The sequence below is a fragment of the Hyperoodon ampullatus genome (genome assembly GCF_949752795.1).
Source record: "Hyperoodon ampullatus genome assembly, chromosome: 1".
NCBI lineage: Eukaryota > Metazoa > Chordata > Mammalia > Artiodactyla > Ziphiidae > Hyperoodon > Hyperoodon ampullatus.
In genome coordinates this window covers 67,908,599-67,925,098 of record NC_136914.1, presented here as the reverse complement: position 1 = coordinate 67,925,098, position 16,500 = coordinate 67,908,599, and the positions used below count along the sequence as shown (strand labels likewise).

Here is a 16,500-nt window from a genome sequence, read left to right as displayed (position 1 = left end):
CAGCATTATTCATAATAGCCAAAAATTAGAAACAACCCAGTGTCTTTCCTCTGATGAATGAGTAAATAAAATATGGCATGACCATATAATGGGATATTATTCGGCACCAAAAAGGAATGACATACTGATACATGCTGCAATGCGGAGGAACATTAAAAACACTACAGTGAGTGAAAGAAGCCAGACACAAAAGGGCAATTATTGTATGAGATGTCAAGAATAGGGAAATCTATAGAAAGGGAAAGTAAATTAGTGGTTGCCTGGGGCTGGGTATGGTGAGGAAGTGGGGGGTTGGATGGTGAGTGACTGTTAATGAATACAGAGTTTCTTTGGGGGAGTAATGAAAAATGTTCTAAAATTAGACTGTAGTGATGGTTGTATAACTCTGTGAATATACCAAAACCCATTGAACTGTACACCTTAAATAGGTGAAATGTTGGGTATGTGAACCATATCTCAATAAAGCTGCTTTAAAAAAAAATACCATATAGGAGAGAGCTAGTTTCTTTAATATATAAAGTGCAGTTACAGATCAACAAGAAAAATACCAAATCCCAGCAGAAAAAAAATCACAAAGTATATGAACTAACAGTTCACAAAGGAAACACAAGTGGTTCTTAAATGCAAAAATTCTCTCTTGCTCATAATACCTGTCGTACAAGTCAAAGCTACTCTGAGAAGATTTTCTACCTCTTAGGTTGGCAATCATGAAAACTCTGTTAGGGAGGAGATGGGACATTAAGTTGGTACACCTGCAGCTGGAGGGGTGGAGGCGGGTAGTGGCAATTGTCACCTTTAAAAATGAAAATTGTACATACCCATCGACCCAGCAATTTCACTTCTAGGAATTTATTCAACAAATGTACTGCCACATGTGCAAAATTATATTTGTACATACACACATATACGCAGTTATTCATAGTAGCATTGCTCGTAATAGAAGAGTGGAAACAATCTAGACATTTGCAGTAGTGATGGGAAAGAACTATGAACCTTGCATAGATTTGAATACTGTGCAACCCTCAAACACAATATAGCAGCTCTGTTTATACTGATCTGGTGGAAAATATTATATATATATGTCTGAGATATATTATTAAGTGAAAATGGAAGATGTAGAACCAAGTATATAATCTGTCTCCATACGAGTGAGGGAAAAGAAAGGATGCACATACGTATGTATATGGTGTATACGTTTGTAAATGGAGAGCCCATCTTTGGGGTGGTCTAAAGGAAATTCAGATAGCCGCCAGGTAAGGCAGCAGGTGGCTGGGAGCAGGGGTGAGAGGAGACACACTTTTGCTGCCTACAAGGTTGTATTCTGCCTGCATTGTCTCTTCAGTAGCCATTTAAACCACACCACCCAGGGCCAGAGAGCACCTGTGTGAGGTCATGTGACCACCAGCTGCCCCCTTCATGACAGCAGAGTTAAAGGAGTAGTTCCTGGCCACTGTGGAGGACTTTGCTCCCTTAAATCTAAAAGAGATGTGCACCACTCACCACCTCCTCTGTTCTCTGTCCCCATATGCGTCTCCCAGCCTTGGGATTCCCACGTGTGCTCTGAGGGTGACTCTGGTGTTCTCTGGACTGGGGACAAAAGGTGTCCGGCACATGGGGACACAGGGCATGAAGGCTAAAGAGGGAAACCATGAGGACCCCTGTGGGGCATCATTTTGGCCTGTTGGACCCAAATCCCTGTGTTTGCTTCCTGTCCTCTAGGCACGCCCCAAAGGCGAGGGTCTGACCCCGTACCAGGGCAAAAAGCGCTGCTTCGGCGAGTACAAGTGTCCCAAGTGCAAGAGAAAATGGATGAGCGGGAACTCCTGGGCCAATATGGGGCAGGAGTGCATCAAGTGCCACATCAACGTGTACCCACACAAGCAGGTGAGCCGGGCGAGGGGTGGGGGAACGGGGAGCAGCAGGGGAGGGTGACCTTTTCCCTCACTGAGCCTCAGTTTGCTCCTTCATAAGATGGGGACGAGACCAGATCTATCCAAGTTAGCCCTTTCTTTCCTTGTCTCATAGGAAGTGGGGAGGAGAGGGCCTGTTTCTCCAGGAAGGGAAGGAAGATAAAGGGGCAACTGTATGAAGAACCTGAGACCACAGACCCCAGTGAATTTTGAAAGTAACGAACTGCAACCGTGACACAAAGAGGGATGCACAGGCAGCGGGATGCTGTAGAAAAGTGCATTTTGTTGGTTCTTCGCCCAGTTGGCGCATGTTTACAAGGTGGCTACTGGGTGCCAGATACTGTGCAACGGGGCTGGTGGCCAAGGGCCGGCCTGCCCTGCTGGGAGGGGGTTGAGGCAGCTCGTCCCAGGCAGCACTCACTTACTGCAGGCTGCAGAGAGGAGGCGGCATTTACTCTGGGGCCTGAAGCAGGGGAGGAAGCTAGACCTGTCACAAGAGGGAGGATGGCCATCCTAGGAAGAGGGTACAGCAACTGCTAATGCCCTGAGGCTGTTGGACTGGAGATGCTCAAGGCTGAAAGCTCAGTGAAGGAACAGGAGAGTGGAGTGGGAGATATGGGAGAGCTAAATGGAGCAGTCACCAGAGGAATTTGGGGGGGCCCTACAAGAAAGCCCCCAGCAACAGGGCTTTCGGCTTCATTTTGAGATGATTGCTTTGGTTGTGTGTAGAGACTGGCCTAGAGGGGCTGGGAGACTGGGGAGACCAGCAGGAAAGCCATGGCCATAGTCCCGGGCGAACCGAAGGAGGTCTGAACTAAGGTGGTGGCTCTGGATCTGGGTCCAACACAGAGCATCACGGGATGGGATGTGAAAGGTGAGGGGGGGCCAGGAGTCCAGGAGAACAATCACACTCTGGCTTGAGCGCCTGAGTGGATGGAGGTGGTCGTTACCAAGGTGGGCAGCCTGGGCTGGGGGGATGGGACATAGGTGTTCTAGATAAAGGCAAGAGATCTCTAATACATGCTACATTTGAGCTGTTCCTGAAAATCCAGGTCAAGATGTCAAGAGGGCAGTTGGGTTTGTTATTCTGAAGCTCGTATGAGAAGTCAAGGTGGTTCACCGGTAATTGGGTACCATTGGCCTAAAGGTATTTAGGGAATGATGAGATTTCCTGCAGAATGTGGGCAAAGTAGCGAAGGGATTCCCCAGACCGTGTGTTGTGGAATCCCAGCGTTCAGAGGTCAGATGGAGGAGAAGCATCCAGAGAGGAGGAGGACCAAGGAGCGTGGAGTCCTGGAGGTGGGAGGGTGGCACAGGTGGTGGCTGGTGCTGAGATGTCAGGTGTAATGACCATGGAGAAGGGCCCTTGAGGTTTGGTAATAGGAGGTGATCCCGAAACTTTGGGGGCATCACTTTTACCTGGAGGACTTTTTGAGCTGCCACCAAGCTCTGAGAGCCACTGAAGCCGATGCCCTTTAGGTCGGACATGAGGCAGAGGGGAGATGTTAATTCACAGCGGATCTGTCGGCCAGGGCAGTGTTCGTGGTGGCGGAGATTCCCTGGGCCAGGCCGCAGAGGAAATACCTTCACTGTCCACTTTTGCAAAGGGCATTGATTGTGGAGAGAAGCAGAGAAATGGGACAGTAGCTAGAGTAGGGATGGTGGCATTGAGATGGGTGTTCTGAAGATGAGAGAGGCTGGAGCCCATTATAGGCAAATGAGGAAGACCCAGAAGAAAACAAAAGGCTGATGATAAGGGGACAAGAGGGCGATGCCTTATCACCAGCCCAGGAGGGAGGGAGGTGGGGGATGATTGGGGAGGGTCGTGGGTTTGATGGTGCAGAGAAGGGGGACCTCACTTCCAGGGCTTCTGTTTTCTCAGTGAAATGGGACACGAGGTTTTCAGCTAAAAGTCAGAGTGAGGAGGGGTGTGGTGGGCTTGGGGAAGGACAAGGGAGGAAGCGAACCTACTAGAGAAACATAGCCAGACTGGCAAGCAGCATGCCAGCCCAGGGGGAGCTTCGAGATCATAACTGTCACCCAAGCCGTCAGCCCAGTTCTGTGACTTGGCCAGTACTGTTCACTGCACAGGTGTGGGCCAGAGATGGTGTTACAGGGGCTCGGGGACAGAGGTGTGCCAGATGAGTGTTTCAGAGGGAAGAGGTCAAAGAGTCAGGTGTGATGTTGGAAGAGTGTGGTCCTGGGCTGTGAGCTAGACGGGTGGGAAGGGAAGCCAGAGGGGCCCTGATGGAGAGGCGGGGCCAGGACTGGGGGGAGTGCAGGAGCTGAGAGCCCGACAGAGAGCAGGTTTCTGAAGGCCAAGTCCAGGCTGTGGCTGAGGGGATGGTGGGAGATACGGTCACTCTGGTGAGGTAGTTGGGGTATGGGGAGCGGGGGTGGGGCGAGCCTTCCCTGTGTAAGCTGAGTCACCAAGAGGGATGGCAGGAGCAGGGGGGCAGAGGAGGCCACAGGGAAAGGGAGGCAGGAGGGTGGGGGAGGATCCCCAGAGGCAGTGACGTCAGGCTGAACTCCGAGAGGCAGTGGAGGGTCAGCAGAGGAAGGGGGCTGGGGTGGGAGTGGCAGAGAGGGGAGGGTGCGCTTCTGGTGAGGGAACAGCACGTGCAGAGTGGAGAGGACAGGGCCAAGCCGAGCACTGGAGGAGCTGAGGGGTGAAGCAGAGTGCGGAAGGAGGGGCCGGGCTGCCTTGGGCTGGCTCAGAGGCCATGGCACGGAATTTGGTCTTTATCCTACTAGGAGCATCTGGGAGTTGTCCAAGAGGACTCTTGTTGAAACATTTTGTGATTTTATGACCCTCGTGCAGGCCTCCTTTGCCTCTGTTTGCAGACTCTCCATCCTCCTGCCCCCAAGGGTTTCCATGGTTCCCATCACCCACACTGTGGCACACAGGCAAATAGATGGGAAGCTGGCCATGCAGCCCAGTGGACAAGGGGCTCCTTAGTGCAGCGGGCCTGGCCCACAACCTAATGGCACCAAGGGAGACACCAAGGCCCTAGAGCGCCAAGACAGGCTTGATGACCCAGTGGCTGGGCACAGAGCACATGATATGCACATAGTGTTGTAGGAGCACGTCGGGGCTGGGGCTGAAGGCGGGCGGTGTAAAGGAGCCACAGCATCCTGGATCCTGAAGTCTTCCTGGCAATTCCTGAGCAGGTCTGGAACCCCAGTTCAGAAGCACCTCCCCACATGTCTGACTGTCAGCTCACTCGCCCTCGTTGAACTCTGCTCTCCCGGGGCCCTTGTGCGTGGCCCATGCTGTCAGAGGGGTTCCTACTTTCTCTCACTGGACACACTTTGTTGACGGCTGCTCGCCAGGTCTGTGCAGGCTCTGAAGGAAGACGAAGGTCAGGGGGCTGCCTGGCTTTCCAGGAGCTTCCTCTCCAACCCAAGGGACAGGATTCCATCAGACAGGGTTAGCAACTGGCGTTCAGAGAACTCCTGCTCTGAGTCGCAGGTGTGGTCACCCTCCGGGTGCCGTTTGCTGAGCCCCTGCACACCCTTCATGTGTGCTCTGCCCTCAGACCGGCTGTCCTGTTCACTGGGAGGGAACGTGCTGTCCTGAGAAGCCACGTGGCCTTTCCAGGGCCCCCACGTGGAAGTGGTGCCTTGGCGTTGAACTTGCACCTGTGTCTGGAGCCTGGCCCTGAGGCCAGGCAGGCCTCCGTTGGTGTCCCAGCTCACGCCCCCCGAACTGCGTGGGCTGGAGCAAAGCGCTGGGCTGGGCTCCGAGCACAGGAGAGAGGAGGGGTGCTGTAGGTGCGTCTCAGTCTCTGGAGACTCTGGCAGGAATTGGGAAAATTGTGACAGCAGTGTGCGGTGGCCAGGCACTCCTCTGCGTATTTTATGCCTTCATCCTCTCAGCCACCCCATGAGGTCAGTTCTATTGTCTCCCCATTTTACAGAGGAGGAAACTAAGGCAAAGGGCATAAGTGACTTACCCAAGGTCAGTAGAGAAGCTGGAACTCATGAAGAGGGAGCAAGTTTGGGGCTGGAGGACAACATGGAGCCTGGAGGGGACAGATGAGTGGCCCGGGGGAAGTGGGGGCAGGGGGAACAGCAAGGGCAGGTCAGGGTGGCTGGCTGGGGAGGGGAGCTGGGAATGGGCCAGTTCCTGCAGGGGCTCAGACGTATGGTGCTTGGGGCTGTGCTGGGAGTCTGGGAGGCTCAGTCCTTATGACTCTCACACCTCTGTGACCTAATCAGAGAGGCAGGACCCAGGCCATGCACCCAAGTCCACCAGGACCCAACTCCCCACTGTGGCTCCAGCCTCCTTGGCCGCACCCCTGTATTGCCCTAGCACCCCTTCCATGATGCCGGGGCCGTACCCCCATCCCCCAGGCTGGAAGTGGCCTCTCCTGCTTCGTCTCCATCCTGCGAAGCTCAGTCCAAGTGCAGCTTCCCCGACCATCACCTCCCCGTCTCCATACTCAGGATTAGAGTCTCCCAGGCCCAGTGAGGAAGAATCTTCCAAGTGCGTGTGGCTTGGCTTTTCCTTCTCCTCGTCATTCAGCCCTTGTTTGTTGAGCACCTACTGTGTGCAGCGGGGAGACTGAGGCCCAGAGAGGAGATGGGATTTGAGCAAGGTCACTCAGCCAGTCAGGGGGGCCTGGGACCGGGTCTCCCCTTGCCTCACCCCCCAATCTCCTGTCACAGGGCTCTTCTCCCTCAGGGAAGTGGCAAGCTGGGCTGAGGGCAGAGGGGGTGGTGGCCCTGCTGGGCTCCCCAGCAGTCAGGAGCCTTTGAAGAGCTGAGAGGAGGGGCTCAGAACCTCTGTCCCCCCATACTCTCCCTGCCCCCCATGGTGGAGAGGGGTTGCTTTATTTCTCCTGCCCCCTGAGCTCTGACCTGTGTGGTATCCATCTCCTGAGAACCCTCCACTTCCCCTCCCCTCCCTCCCCTACCACATCTGTTTCCCGTCAGTCTCCAGCTGCGGTTCCCCCCTGCCAGCCCTGCCCCCCATGAGAAGAAAACACTAATGGGCTTTGCCTCACTGCGGGGGGTGGGGATGGCCCTGGGGTGATCAATCCCAGCTGCTGACTGTTTTTCCCTCCGCAGCAGAGGGGAGTCGCCTTGACAGCTTCCCCAACCTCCTCCACCCAGTGCCTGGGCAGGGCTGAGCCAGGACCCGTGGAGGGAAGGGGCGCTGACAGGGTCACGGCCAAGGAGCGGGGATGGCCCGGATGTTGCAAGTGCATTTCCACAGGGACTCAGCTGGTTCTCCTGTTCCCAGCCTGCTCCATCTACAGGATAATAATAGCAATAATACATGATATTAATACTGATCAGCACTGCTCTTTATGTACCAGGCACTGTTCTAAAAACTTTGCATATATTAACTTATTTACTCTTCACAACAACCCTATCAAGGAGGTACGCTTATTAGCCCATTGTGTAGAGGAGAAAAATTGAGGCACAGAGAGGTTAAGTGACTTGCAAGAGGTCACACAGCAATTACAGAGTCTTACAGAGCTCTTTATGGTTAGAAACTACCTTAAGACAGTCATCTCATTTACTTCTCTCCCTATCACACGTACAGCAAATGTTATTAAACCCCCCCCAACCCAAGTTACAGAAGGGCAAGCTAAGGTTCTAAAGGAGAAAGTTCTCTCCCAACAGCCCTTGGCAGGTAGGTAAAGCTGCAGGCCTCTGGCAAAGCCTTTAATGTCTTGGAGCCTCGGTTTCCTCATCTGTAATATATGAGGATGTTAATATGCCCCTCACAGGACGTTAGGTTGTATGATTTATGTGGCCGTGCTTTGCAAAGTGTAAACCACAGGGAGCAAGGGTGGTGTCAGGCCTGCTTGCTCTGGTCTCTCCGGCCCCACTTGGAAGACGGGTTCAGGGAGGGGCTCCGGCCAGCATGAAGAGTCCGGGAGGGGAGCAGGACATCAGGCTGGATTTGGTCTGGGGGAGGGAAGACTTCAGAGCTGCTCACATCAGACCTATGGGGGCCAGCAGAGAGTCTGCATGGCCCCTGTGTGGCTGGGATCACTGGGATGGGCGTACAGGGACCCAGACTTCAGCCCAAGATCGTGAAGTGCTTCTTACAGTGCAGGCAATGGGCTGAGCCGGTGAGCTCAGCCGCCAGGTAGCTCTCCAGCACCGGGGTGTGCAAGCCATGCCCTGGGATACTGTAGGTGTGCATCAAGATGTTTGGAGGGCAGGGGATGTGACCTTCCCAGGTCTTTCAGCTTGGAATTATGGCTTCAACTTTCAGTGGCCCTCTACCAGCTGGTATTCCCCTCCTATTAGTAATAATAATAAACAGCATTAATAACTTTTATGTGCTAAGCACTTTCTATTTGTGATCTTTCTTGAGTTGTAACAACAGTCTCGTGAGAAAAGTGTTACTGACATCTCCTTTTACAGATGATGAAGGGGAGGATCAGAGAGGTCAGGTGGCTTGCCCAAGGTCACACAGCTCGTAGGTAGTTTGAGCCCAGGTCTGACATGAAGCCAAACTCTTTCTCTTTTCCCCTGGCCAGGAAAGCCAGTCATTGAAAGCTTACTGAGATGAAGCCAAGGCTCCTGCCCTATTTCCATGTCTTCCCAGTGTGGCTTTAGGCCTGGAAGCACAGGGATGGGCTTTATGACCCTGGATCAGAACCTGCCCACCCACAGTCCATACACTCACTTTCTAGAGCCCTCTGACTCATCCATTCTCTGCTCTGAGTGTCAGCTTCAGGCCAGGCACTGCATAATCAGGCAGAAAAGTTGGTGCGCTACTTTTGAGCAGTTTGCAGCCTGTCCAGGGGGTAGCGCTCATGCTCAGCTTCCCTCCAGGACCATTCTGGGTCCTAGTCACTGGCACTAAGGCTCCCTTGGCCCACACCAGCCTGCAGTTCCTGCCCCCTGTCCTCGGCAAGTGGCTCCCAGCTGGCCCTGATCAGCTTCCTTTGAGTCCCCCCGAGTCCATGCAGAGGACCCTGCTACAGGTAGGGGGTCTGGGCTGGGGCTACGGCTGCCAGCCAAGAAACCGTCTGCCTCGGGAGGTGTGCCTAATAATCTCCGTACATTTTCCAGAGAAACAAGCTCGCTTTTGAGAGCCAGGATGCGAGGTACAGAGGGAGCAGGGAAGCCCCCTGCGTAACAGAAATGTGCTTGTACGTGCCAAACGCCACTCAGTTTACAAGCATCTAGACATCTGACTCCACCCTGTAAACAAGCTGCAACAATGGCCCACTTTACAGATGTGGAAACCGAGGCTCTCTGAGGCCACACCGTGAGTGAGTAGCCTCAGAGGTCTGGCAAGTCACCTCCCTTCTCTGGACCTCAGTTTCCCTGTTCAGAAACACCTAGCCACTCCACTAACGGGCAGGCACTGTGCCAGGCCCTGGGATGTGGGATGAATCAGAACACTGGCTGCTGACATCACAGAGCTGAGGGCTCGCTAACCCGAAGCCTGAAACACTGTGACCCCATCCAGGTTAAACTTCCCTTGAGTCTTGAGGCCACAGGAGCAGGTGTGGTGGTGACAAGTGGCCTGGGAAGAAGCAGTGGATGCTGGGAATCAGGAGATGCGGCTTGGGTCTCCCTTGCGCTGGGCCTCAGTTTCTTCATCTGGATAATGTCTGTGCCCCGCTGTGCTGCCTCTGTCTCGGGCATTCGTGAGCTTCAGGTGGTGGCTGCTCAGAGAGTACTGGCGGGGGTGGAGTTGGGGGGCAAAGTGGCATCTAGACCTGGTGCTCTGTGTGCAAGACCTCCTCCCAAAGCACTGGCCCCAGCCCAAGGCCTCAGCCTATGCCTCCCAGGATGCAGGACGCAGGACACTTGGGTTGCCTGCAGCAGGCGAGAAGCAGGAAGGGTCCTGGGCGCTTTGGGAAACAACCTCTGATTACAGACGCCTGCGCTCTCTCTCTGGGCCCTCCCTGTCTGTCTCCCTCCTCCTGTCTGTCTGTCTGTCTGTCTCGAGCACTCTCTGCCTCTCTCCGCACCTGCCTCACTCTCCCTGCTCCTCTGGTATTTCTTTCTTTCCGCCCCCTCCTCCCCACCCTTGGGCCCGCTTCCTCCTTCCTCTCTACAGAGACCCCTGGAGAAGCCCGATGGCCTGGATGTGTCCGACCAGAGCAAGGAGCACCCCCAGCACCTGTGCGAGAAGTGCAAGGTGCTGGGCTACTACTGCCGGCGCGTGCAATGACCCGGCCGCCCTCCTGCCAGCCAGAAAAGACGCCACCCCCCTGCGTGTCCCCTGTGTGCACGCGGGGGCGTCCTCGCAGGCTTACAGGTCTAGGGGGTGGGCTCTTGGCTCATGTATGTTGACAAACAGTGTTACTGACGTAGCTGCGCCCCCAGAAGGCCAGGTCTCTGCGACTCTCTACGGGGGGCCCTGGGTCTGTGTGGAGGGAATAGGGCAAGCAGAGGTCAGCGCACAGGACCACACAGAGCCCTTGGTGTCCCCGCAGGCTCTCCTCTGAGACTCCCTTTGGGGTGAGCAGCCTTATATTGGCCACGAGTGCACTAAATTTACTGTGAATCCCAGAGCCTGCAGGGGACTGTCTCCCCAAGACCGGCCAGGCCACCTTTTCCCACCCAGAACCTTCCAGTTTGCCCTGTGTGAAAAGCCACTCTTAGAAAGCCCTAATTTTCTGTCTAAGTCAGCACTCATGGCAAGCTGACACCTGTTCTCGCAGCTGCTGGGGAGCGGGCATCTCTGCCCCCTGCCACTTTGAGCCCCAAACCTGACCGCCTCTGCCGTCACTGGCATTGCACCTGGGCGCCACACCCTGCCCCCCCCGCATAGACCCAGAGGTCAGGCATGGGGAGGCACTGAATGTTGGACAGTGTTCCAAGGTGTGACCTGGGGCACATCAGGCAATGCCTCCTCCTCTCCCAGCACATACTACCCACACTTGCTTGGATTTTGTCAGCCCCATTCCCTTCCCTTCTCCCTCCCCTCCCACCCACGCTAGGGGGCCACCCCCTGATGGAGGCTACAGGACCCAGCAGGGAAGCCACTCTGGCAGGAAGGACACAGGCCTGGCAGATCAAGGACCCCGGTGTTAATGCTGGCCTCACCACCGACACACTGTGGAGCCTGGGAAGGATTCTCATCTCTCTGCTTCGCTACTCGTTAAGTGAGAGAGTGACAGCAGAGAGACGAGAGGCCCGTTTCTGTTCTGATGTTCTGGGATTCAGCCTGGCTGTGTGCCGTCTCCTGGAGCAGAAAGCTTTATTTGGACAGTATCCCCAGGTCCCGTACCCCCAGTATCACCCGTCAGTCGGTCACTTAAGAAGTCCTCCCCTGTCGCCCCTGCAGGCCCAGCCCTGCCTCTTGTCCCCTACCCTGCAAACGTGAAGGAGAGGGTTTCCCCCACCCCAAGACAAGCTACAGAACCTCTCGTTTGCAAAGTGGGGACAATGATTCCTACCTCCCAAGGCGGGGGGAGGCCTCTTGGCGCTCGCACTGGTCAGGGCGACGTTGTCCTGGCTAGCGGGGGGATCGCCTTCCTCTTCGCTCGCTCCCCAGTGAGAAGTCCTATTTTTATTGTCGCATCACCCTTCCTTTCTCCCAGGGGATCCGGCTGTCAGAGCTGGGTCACTTGATTTTGCCCTAACATTATGCCTCTGTGGAAAAAAAAAATCAGACCACGAAATGGGCCTGAAATTCAGTGTTTACCACGGCTCAAGGACACCCAACCCGTGTCCAGTTGCCTTTTGTTTTCAAATGAAAATGCTTTGTACAACTGAGGAGTTACAGCAAAGTGTTAATCAGGGGTCCAGGGAGTGAGTCGAAGAGATGGAGTTAGTGCATTTGCAGCCAGAGGGCTGCAGGGTAGATTTGGGCGGGGTGGGGGGCATGCCCTCTGAGCATTTAAGAAGGGTGTATTTGCTCCAGCCTGAGCCCCGTAGCGGCCTCCCTCCGGCCTGCCCTGACTGTGAACACGCTCACCGCCCCCTGAGGAATCCCTCCCAGCTGCTCCCTGCCTGCTCCACGGTGTCAAGGTGAGCCAGAGTCAGCCTGTTCCAGGGCTCTCTGTCCCCAAGGAGAAGCTGTTACTGTCAGTCATCCTAGTGCCCTGCTAACGAGAACATTCGCAGTGGTGGGCAGTGTGCTGGTCTCTGCTGCGAGGACCAGGTCCCAACACTTCCAGGGACCTGGCTCCACAGGGGGACCTTGGCCTCAGGTACCTGGGCTGCAGTCGTGGGGGAAGCCCACACCCTAGAAAGAACCCAGGCTCCAGACCCCTGGAGGCCAGGGCCTTCCACAGGCCAAGCGGAGAAGGAATATCACCCCAAAGTGACCTTTGCAGTGAGCTTGTCCAGCTGGCAGCCATTGCCCTTGCCATCTGTGCAGAGCTGGCCACCGCAGGGGCTGGGCCCTCCCTATGAGGCAGCCCTTCCACACCGCCCCCTCCTGCACTGTTTGGCTGAATTTGGGAGCTCTGTGTGCTCAGCGAAAGCCACTGCTGTCCGGGCTGGTGCTGTGAGAATCAAGTGCTCAGAGGGCCTGGGCACCCAGGAGACAAGAAATTGTGTGGTTTTAGTACGTTCAAAGGGACAATCGCTTGCAGTTAGTAGATCTAGCGATCCAGTTGGGAGAGAACGGTGTTTACCCCATATGAAGTATTCAATAGTTCTACTTGTGAATTTGTATTTATTTTGAGTTATACTTGACACAGAATTCCTTTTTTTTTTAAAGAAAAAATACTATGTGTGTATTTTGAAACGAAAATTCATGGATGTTAAAATTTCTGCATGGTTTCCAATTTTTCTCACAACACTGAATTTGTTACCTTCTCCCGAAAAATCTTCACAGTGATTTTTGTCTGTATATATTTGAGGGCTTTTTTAAAAAAAAGAAAAAGAAAAGAAAAATATGATTGCCTGATTTTTGAGATTAAAGTAAACAAAAAGAGAGGCATTTTCAAAACTTCAGAGCTTTCAGGAGGGCAATAAAATATCAAATGAAGATTTCTGGAAGTATTTTTTGCAAACCTTCTGGTTGAGCTGCAAGAAAATATTTATGGTGAGAACTTTTCTCTTTTTCCTGTTGGTTTTTTTTGGGGGGGGGTTGATTTTTTACTATGCTTTGGTCTGTAAAAAGTCTGCAACTGAATTACATTAAGAAGGAAATATTGTCTACATAGATTATTATATGAAGTTGGTACATAATTCTGATGAGGAAAAAAAACTTTGCAATTCTTTAAGCCATATTATTGTTATTCTCTGTTGTTTTCCCTGGATAAAAATATCAGTATTAAGTAGCCAGCATATTATTCAAGTGCTTAGACTTATTATTAATATGTTCTTGTCCTGTATTTATACATATGTGTATTTGGGAAAGTACTGCCTTTTTTTAAGGGAAGCTATTATTAGATACTTAGTGAAAAAGGGAATGGTGAGCCCTTCGAGCCTCTTCAGCTGAGGATAACACAGCATTATAATCCATTCTCTTGCACCTTCTTATTATTATTTTGTTATTATGGTTATTAAACTTGTGGGGGGCAGGAGTGTGCCTGGGGAGGAGAGGGCGTGTGACTAACTAGCCCCACCATGGTCGGCCAGCTCCAACGATGGTCTCCTTGGCCTGGTCCAGGGCTCCCAGTCAGCAGGGCCCAAGGATGGAAGAGGAAGCAGGAGGCGGACTTCTCCAGCCGCCCCCTTTGGAGCTTTGCCATCTGAGCCATGCCTCGGTGCCCTATGCTCTTTGAACTTGGATTTGTCACCCAGAGCCCTTACACCTGCCCTCCAACATCTAATGGACTTGAATCTACTCTAAATGAATATTTAATCCAGCATCACTACATCGTAGCCCAGTGTGACAACTAACCCTGGAGTTTGGGAGGCGTCCGGCCTTTGGGGGAGCTCATCGCTCTCTGTTGCCAACCTCACCGTTCGACCTCCCCCACTCCTGTGTGGTGACCCTGTCCGTGTCTGTATCTGTTAATACGTGTGTGTCCAGCTAAAAAGACAAACAGAACCCGTGGGCCAGCTCGGAGGGTGCGTGGAGAAGCCTCCCGGCCTCTCCCGAGGGCCGCCCTCGGGATGGCATTCCGTTGTGTGCCTTATTCCTGGAGAACCTGTATACGGCCTACCTATAGAAATATAGCCTTTTCATGCTGTATTAAAAGACCTTTTAAAAGCAAGAGAGGCTCCTGGGTGTCCTTGTTTCCACGGAGCATCGGTAGGGAGCTGAACGTTTTCACAGATTCGGGGGTGCTGAGCTGGGTAGGGGCGGCTTGGGGCTGCCCTCCCGCTCTCCCACGTCTGCAACGTCTTGTCCTTGCCCTGCCTCCACCCAGCCCCCCTGTCCCCAAACGGACACTCTCTCCGGGGCGAGAGCCCCCCCCAAGCGGGGCCCCAGACTGGGCAAGATTGTCGACACATTAAGTCACAGCTAGCTCCGCCATGGGACTGCTGGTGACCATATATAGGAGTGCATCTTCCTCGGAGACGGCAGCCCGAGGCCTCGCAGCTGCAGCTCCCACTTGGCCCTCTCGCCAAGACAGGGATTTGATTTGGGCCTCAGACGCTGGGCATCCCACAGTGAGCAAACTCAAGTGTCCAGGGCCTCCTGGAAAGTCCCCAGGAGAGGGAACAGAGGGCCCTTCTTCTGAGCAAGGACCTGTCTGGGCTGTCTCAAGGTGGGGCTCTTGACCGGGGCCGTAGACGGGAAGTCACGGCTCACAGGGCCTGGAGCCACGGTGAAGCAGGCCTGAAGGATCCACCTGCATACGGAGCCCTGCAGCCCAGGATTAGCGCGTTTGTGGTTCTCAACCTGGCTGCTCACCAGAATCGCCTACGGCAGCCTTGGTCCATCCCAGAGATGCTTGAGAAACCGGCCTGGGTGTCCTCAGGTTCTTAAAGTCCCTGATCAGTCCAACGTGCACGGCTGAGAAACACCAGGCTTTGAAATGGTCCTCAGGGTCCTGTGGGGTGGATGGTGATGGCCGTGAGGAGGCCGTGGGCAGGGGGCGTCCAGCTCACTGGAGGGCATCCCATCCTCGGCTTCAGCCAATTGCTACCATCTAAGAATACACCACCTGGGGTGGGGTGGGGAGTGGTGGGGGGACTAGGCTGTTATGTGAAACTCTCCAGTTTTTAAACTTTGGCAACTAGTTTATTAAATAGCCAAACTACATGTCTGTGGACCAGCCCATGTCTCCATGTAGCCCCTGAGATGGAGCAGAGAAAACAAGGTAAGTCCTTGGCCTCAGGGATCATGGATGGGGGAAGGGTGGTGAACAGGCAGGAACAGAGGCTGCCAACTCCAGCAGCAGGACCCCTTGTCTTATTTGGGGTGCACAGCGAATCCTGGAAGCCATCAAGCCCTTTCCTGCTTATTGGCACAAAGGAAGGATTCACCTCCGGGTGCCTGGCCTCAGGCTGCATGAAACGGCAGGCAGGGCCAGAGGTGGCCTGAGCGCAAGTGGGTGTCAGTGCAGCCAAGCAGTGAGCAGAGAGGGGACCCACCCCAGCAGAGTGGGCGGGGGAGAGAAAAATCACTCCCATGAGGGCCTCTCCATCCACAGCCCAGGGAGGGCTGCGCTCCTGGTACAGGTCTGAGGACACGGAGCCCATCTGTCTCAGTGGCCTGTGCCCCACGGTGCCGGCTTCCAGATCAGCCCTGCCTCCCCTGGCTGGGCGACCCTGGGCAGAGTCCCTGGCCTCTCTGAGCGCCGGCTTCCGCCGGGATACTGTGCGGATAAGCCGGCCCAGTGAACACAAGGCCCAGCACACAGCTTGGCACCTGGCTGGCGGGTGGCCGGCCAGGGGCTGTGGATCTCTTGCTCCCACTGTCTGTGGCTCTGGCCAGAGGTCACCCAGGGCATCCTAGGGGGTGCCAGGCCGCCAACCCAGGGACCTTGTTCACTTGCTCACTGGCTGAGTACCCCCTGTGCTGGGGCTGAGGTGTCAAGGTTAATATTCGATTTTCTGCCCTTGTGTGTCGTGTGCATGCACCCGTATTTGTTTTGTTTTGTTTTCCGTGGAAAGAAAACAAACCCAAGGCAAACACAGCCTGCATTTCGACATCTGCAGCCGTGGAGACCAGTAATTCCCCTGGACAGGAAGGATTTCCGGTTGGACCTAATGTCCATGTCCAGGGGCAGCCGGCAGCGGCTGAGAGCAGAGAGAGTGGAGTCCACTGCAGAAAGGGGTGTCGGGGGACCCAGAGGGGAGGACCCAGCTCTGGGCCCACCCCTGCCTGCCCTCCTCAAAGCTGGTGTCCTCCACAGTCCTAACCCCACATTTGAGGCCTCCAGAGGGGGGGCGCTCCCTTGTCACCCAGTGGGAGGAACAGGATTTGAACCCTGAGTTCTTACCTCCCAGTGCCGTGTGTGGTTCAGAGGCAGAGCTGGGGCTCGGCCCCAGGCAGCACGCTATGCCCACAGTTGCAAAGGTGGGGCAAGGAGTGAGGGCCCCAGGGGTGGGGGTGGTCTGGGGGGACAGGCAGCTCCAGCCCATGAAGGCCTTGGTGTAAGGAACCAGGCACGGGGAGGGGAGACTGGCCAGTCCCTCAGATCTGGGGTGGGTGGAGGGGGAGGCATGTGGGCTCAACCACCACGCCCTCTCCCACCTCAGCACCAAAACCCCTGGGGACTCAAGGGCCCCTCGTGGAGCCCAGACAAGG

General features: G+C 54.6%; 1 protein-coding gene across 1 annotated transcript in view; it reads left to right on the top strand.

The window, feature by feature from the left end:
• Window positions 1-10,065, top strand: part of ZCCHC24 (zinc finger CCHC-type containing 24) — a gene marked incomplete at its 3' end in the record, with an annotated part of 58,776 nt that extends 48,711 nt beyond the window's left edge. The window contains exons 3-4 of the mRNA XM_079705889.1: window positions 1,720-1,884; window positions 9,952-10,065. Coding sequence (XP_079562015.1) covers window positions 1,720-1,884; window positions 9,952-10,065 — 279 coding nt within the window. The remainder of the gene's footprint in view (window positions 1-1,719; window positions 1,885-9,951) is intronic.
• Between the last annotated feature and the right edge of the window lie 6,435 nt (window positions 10,066-16,500).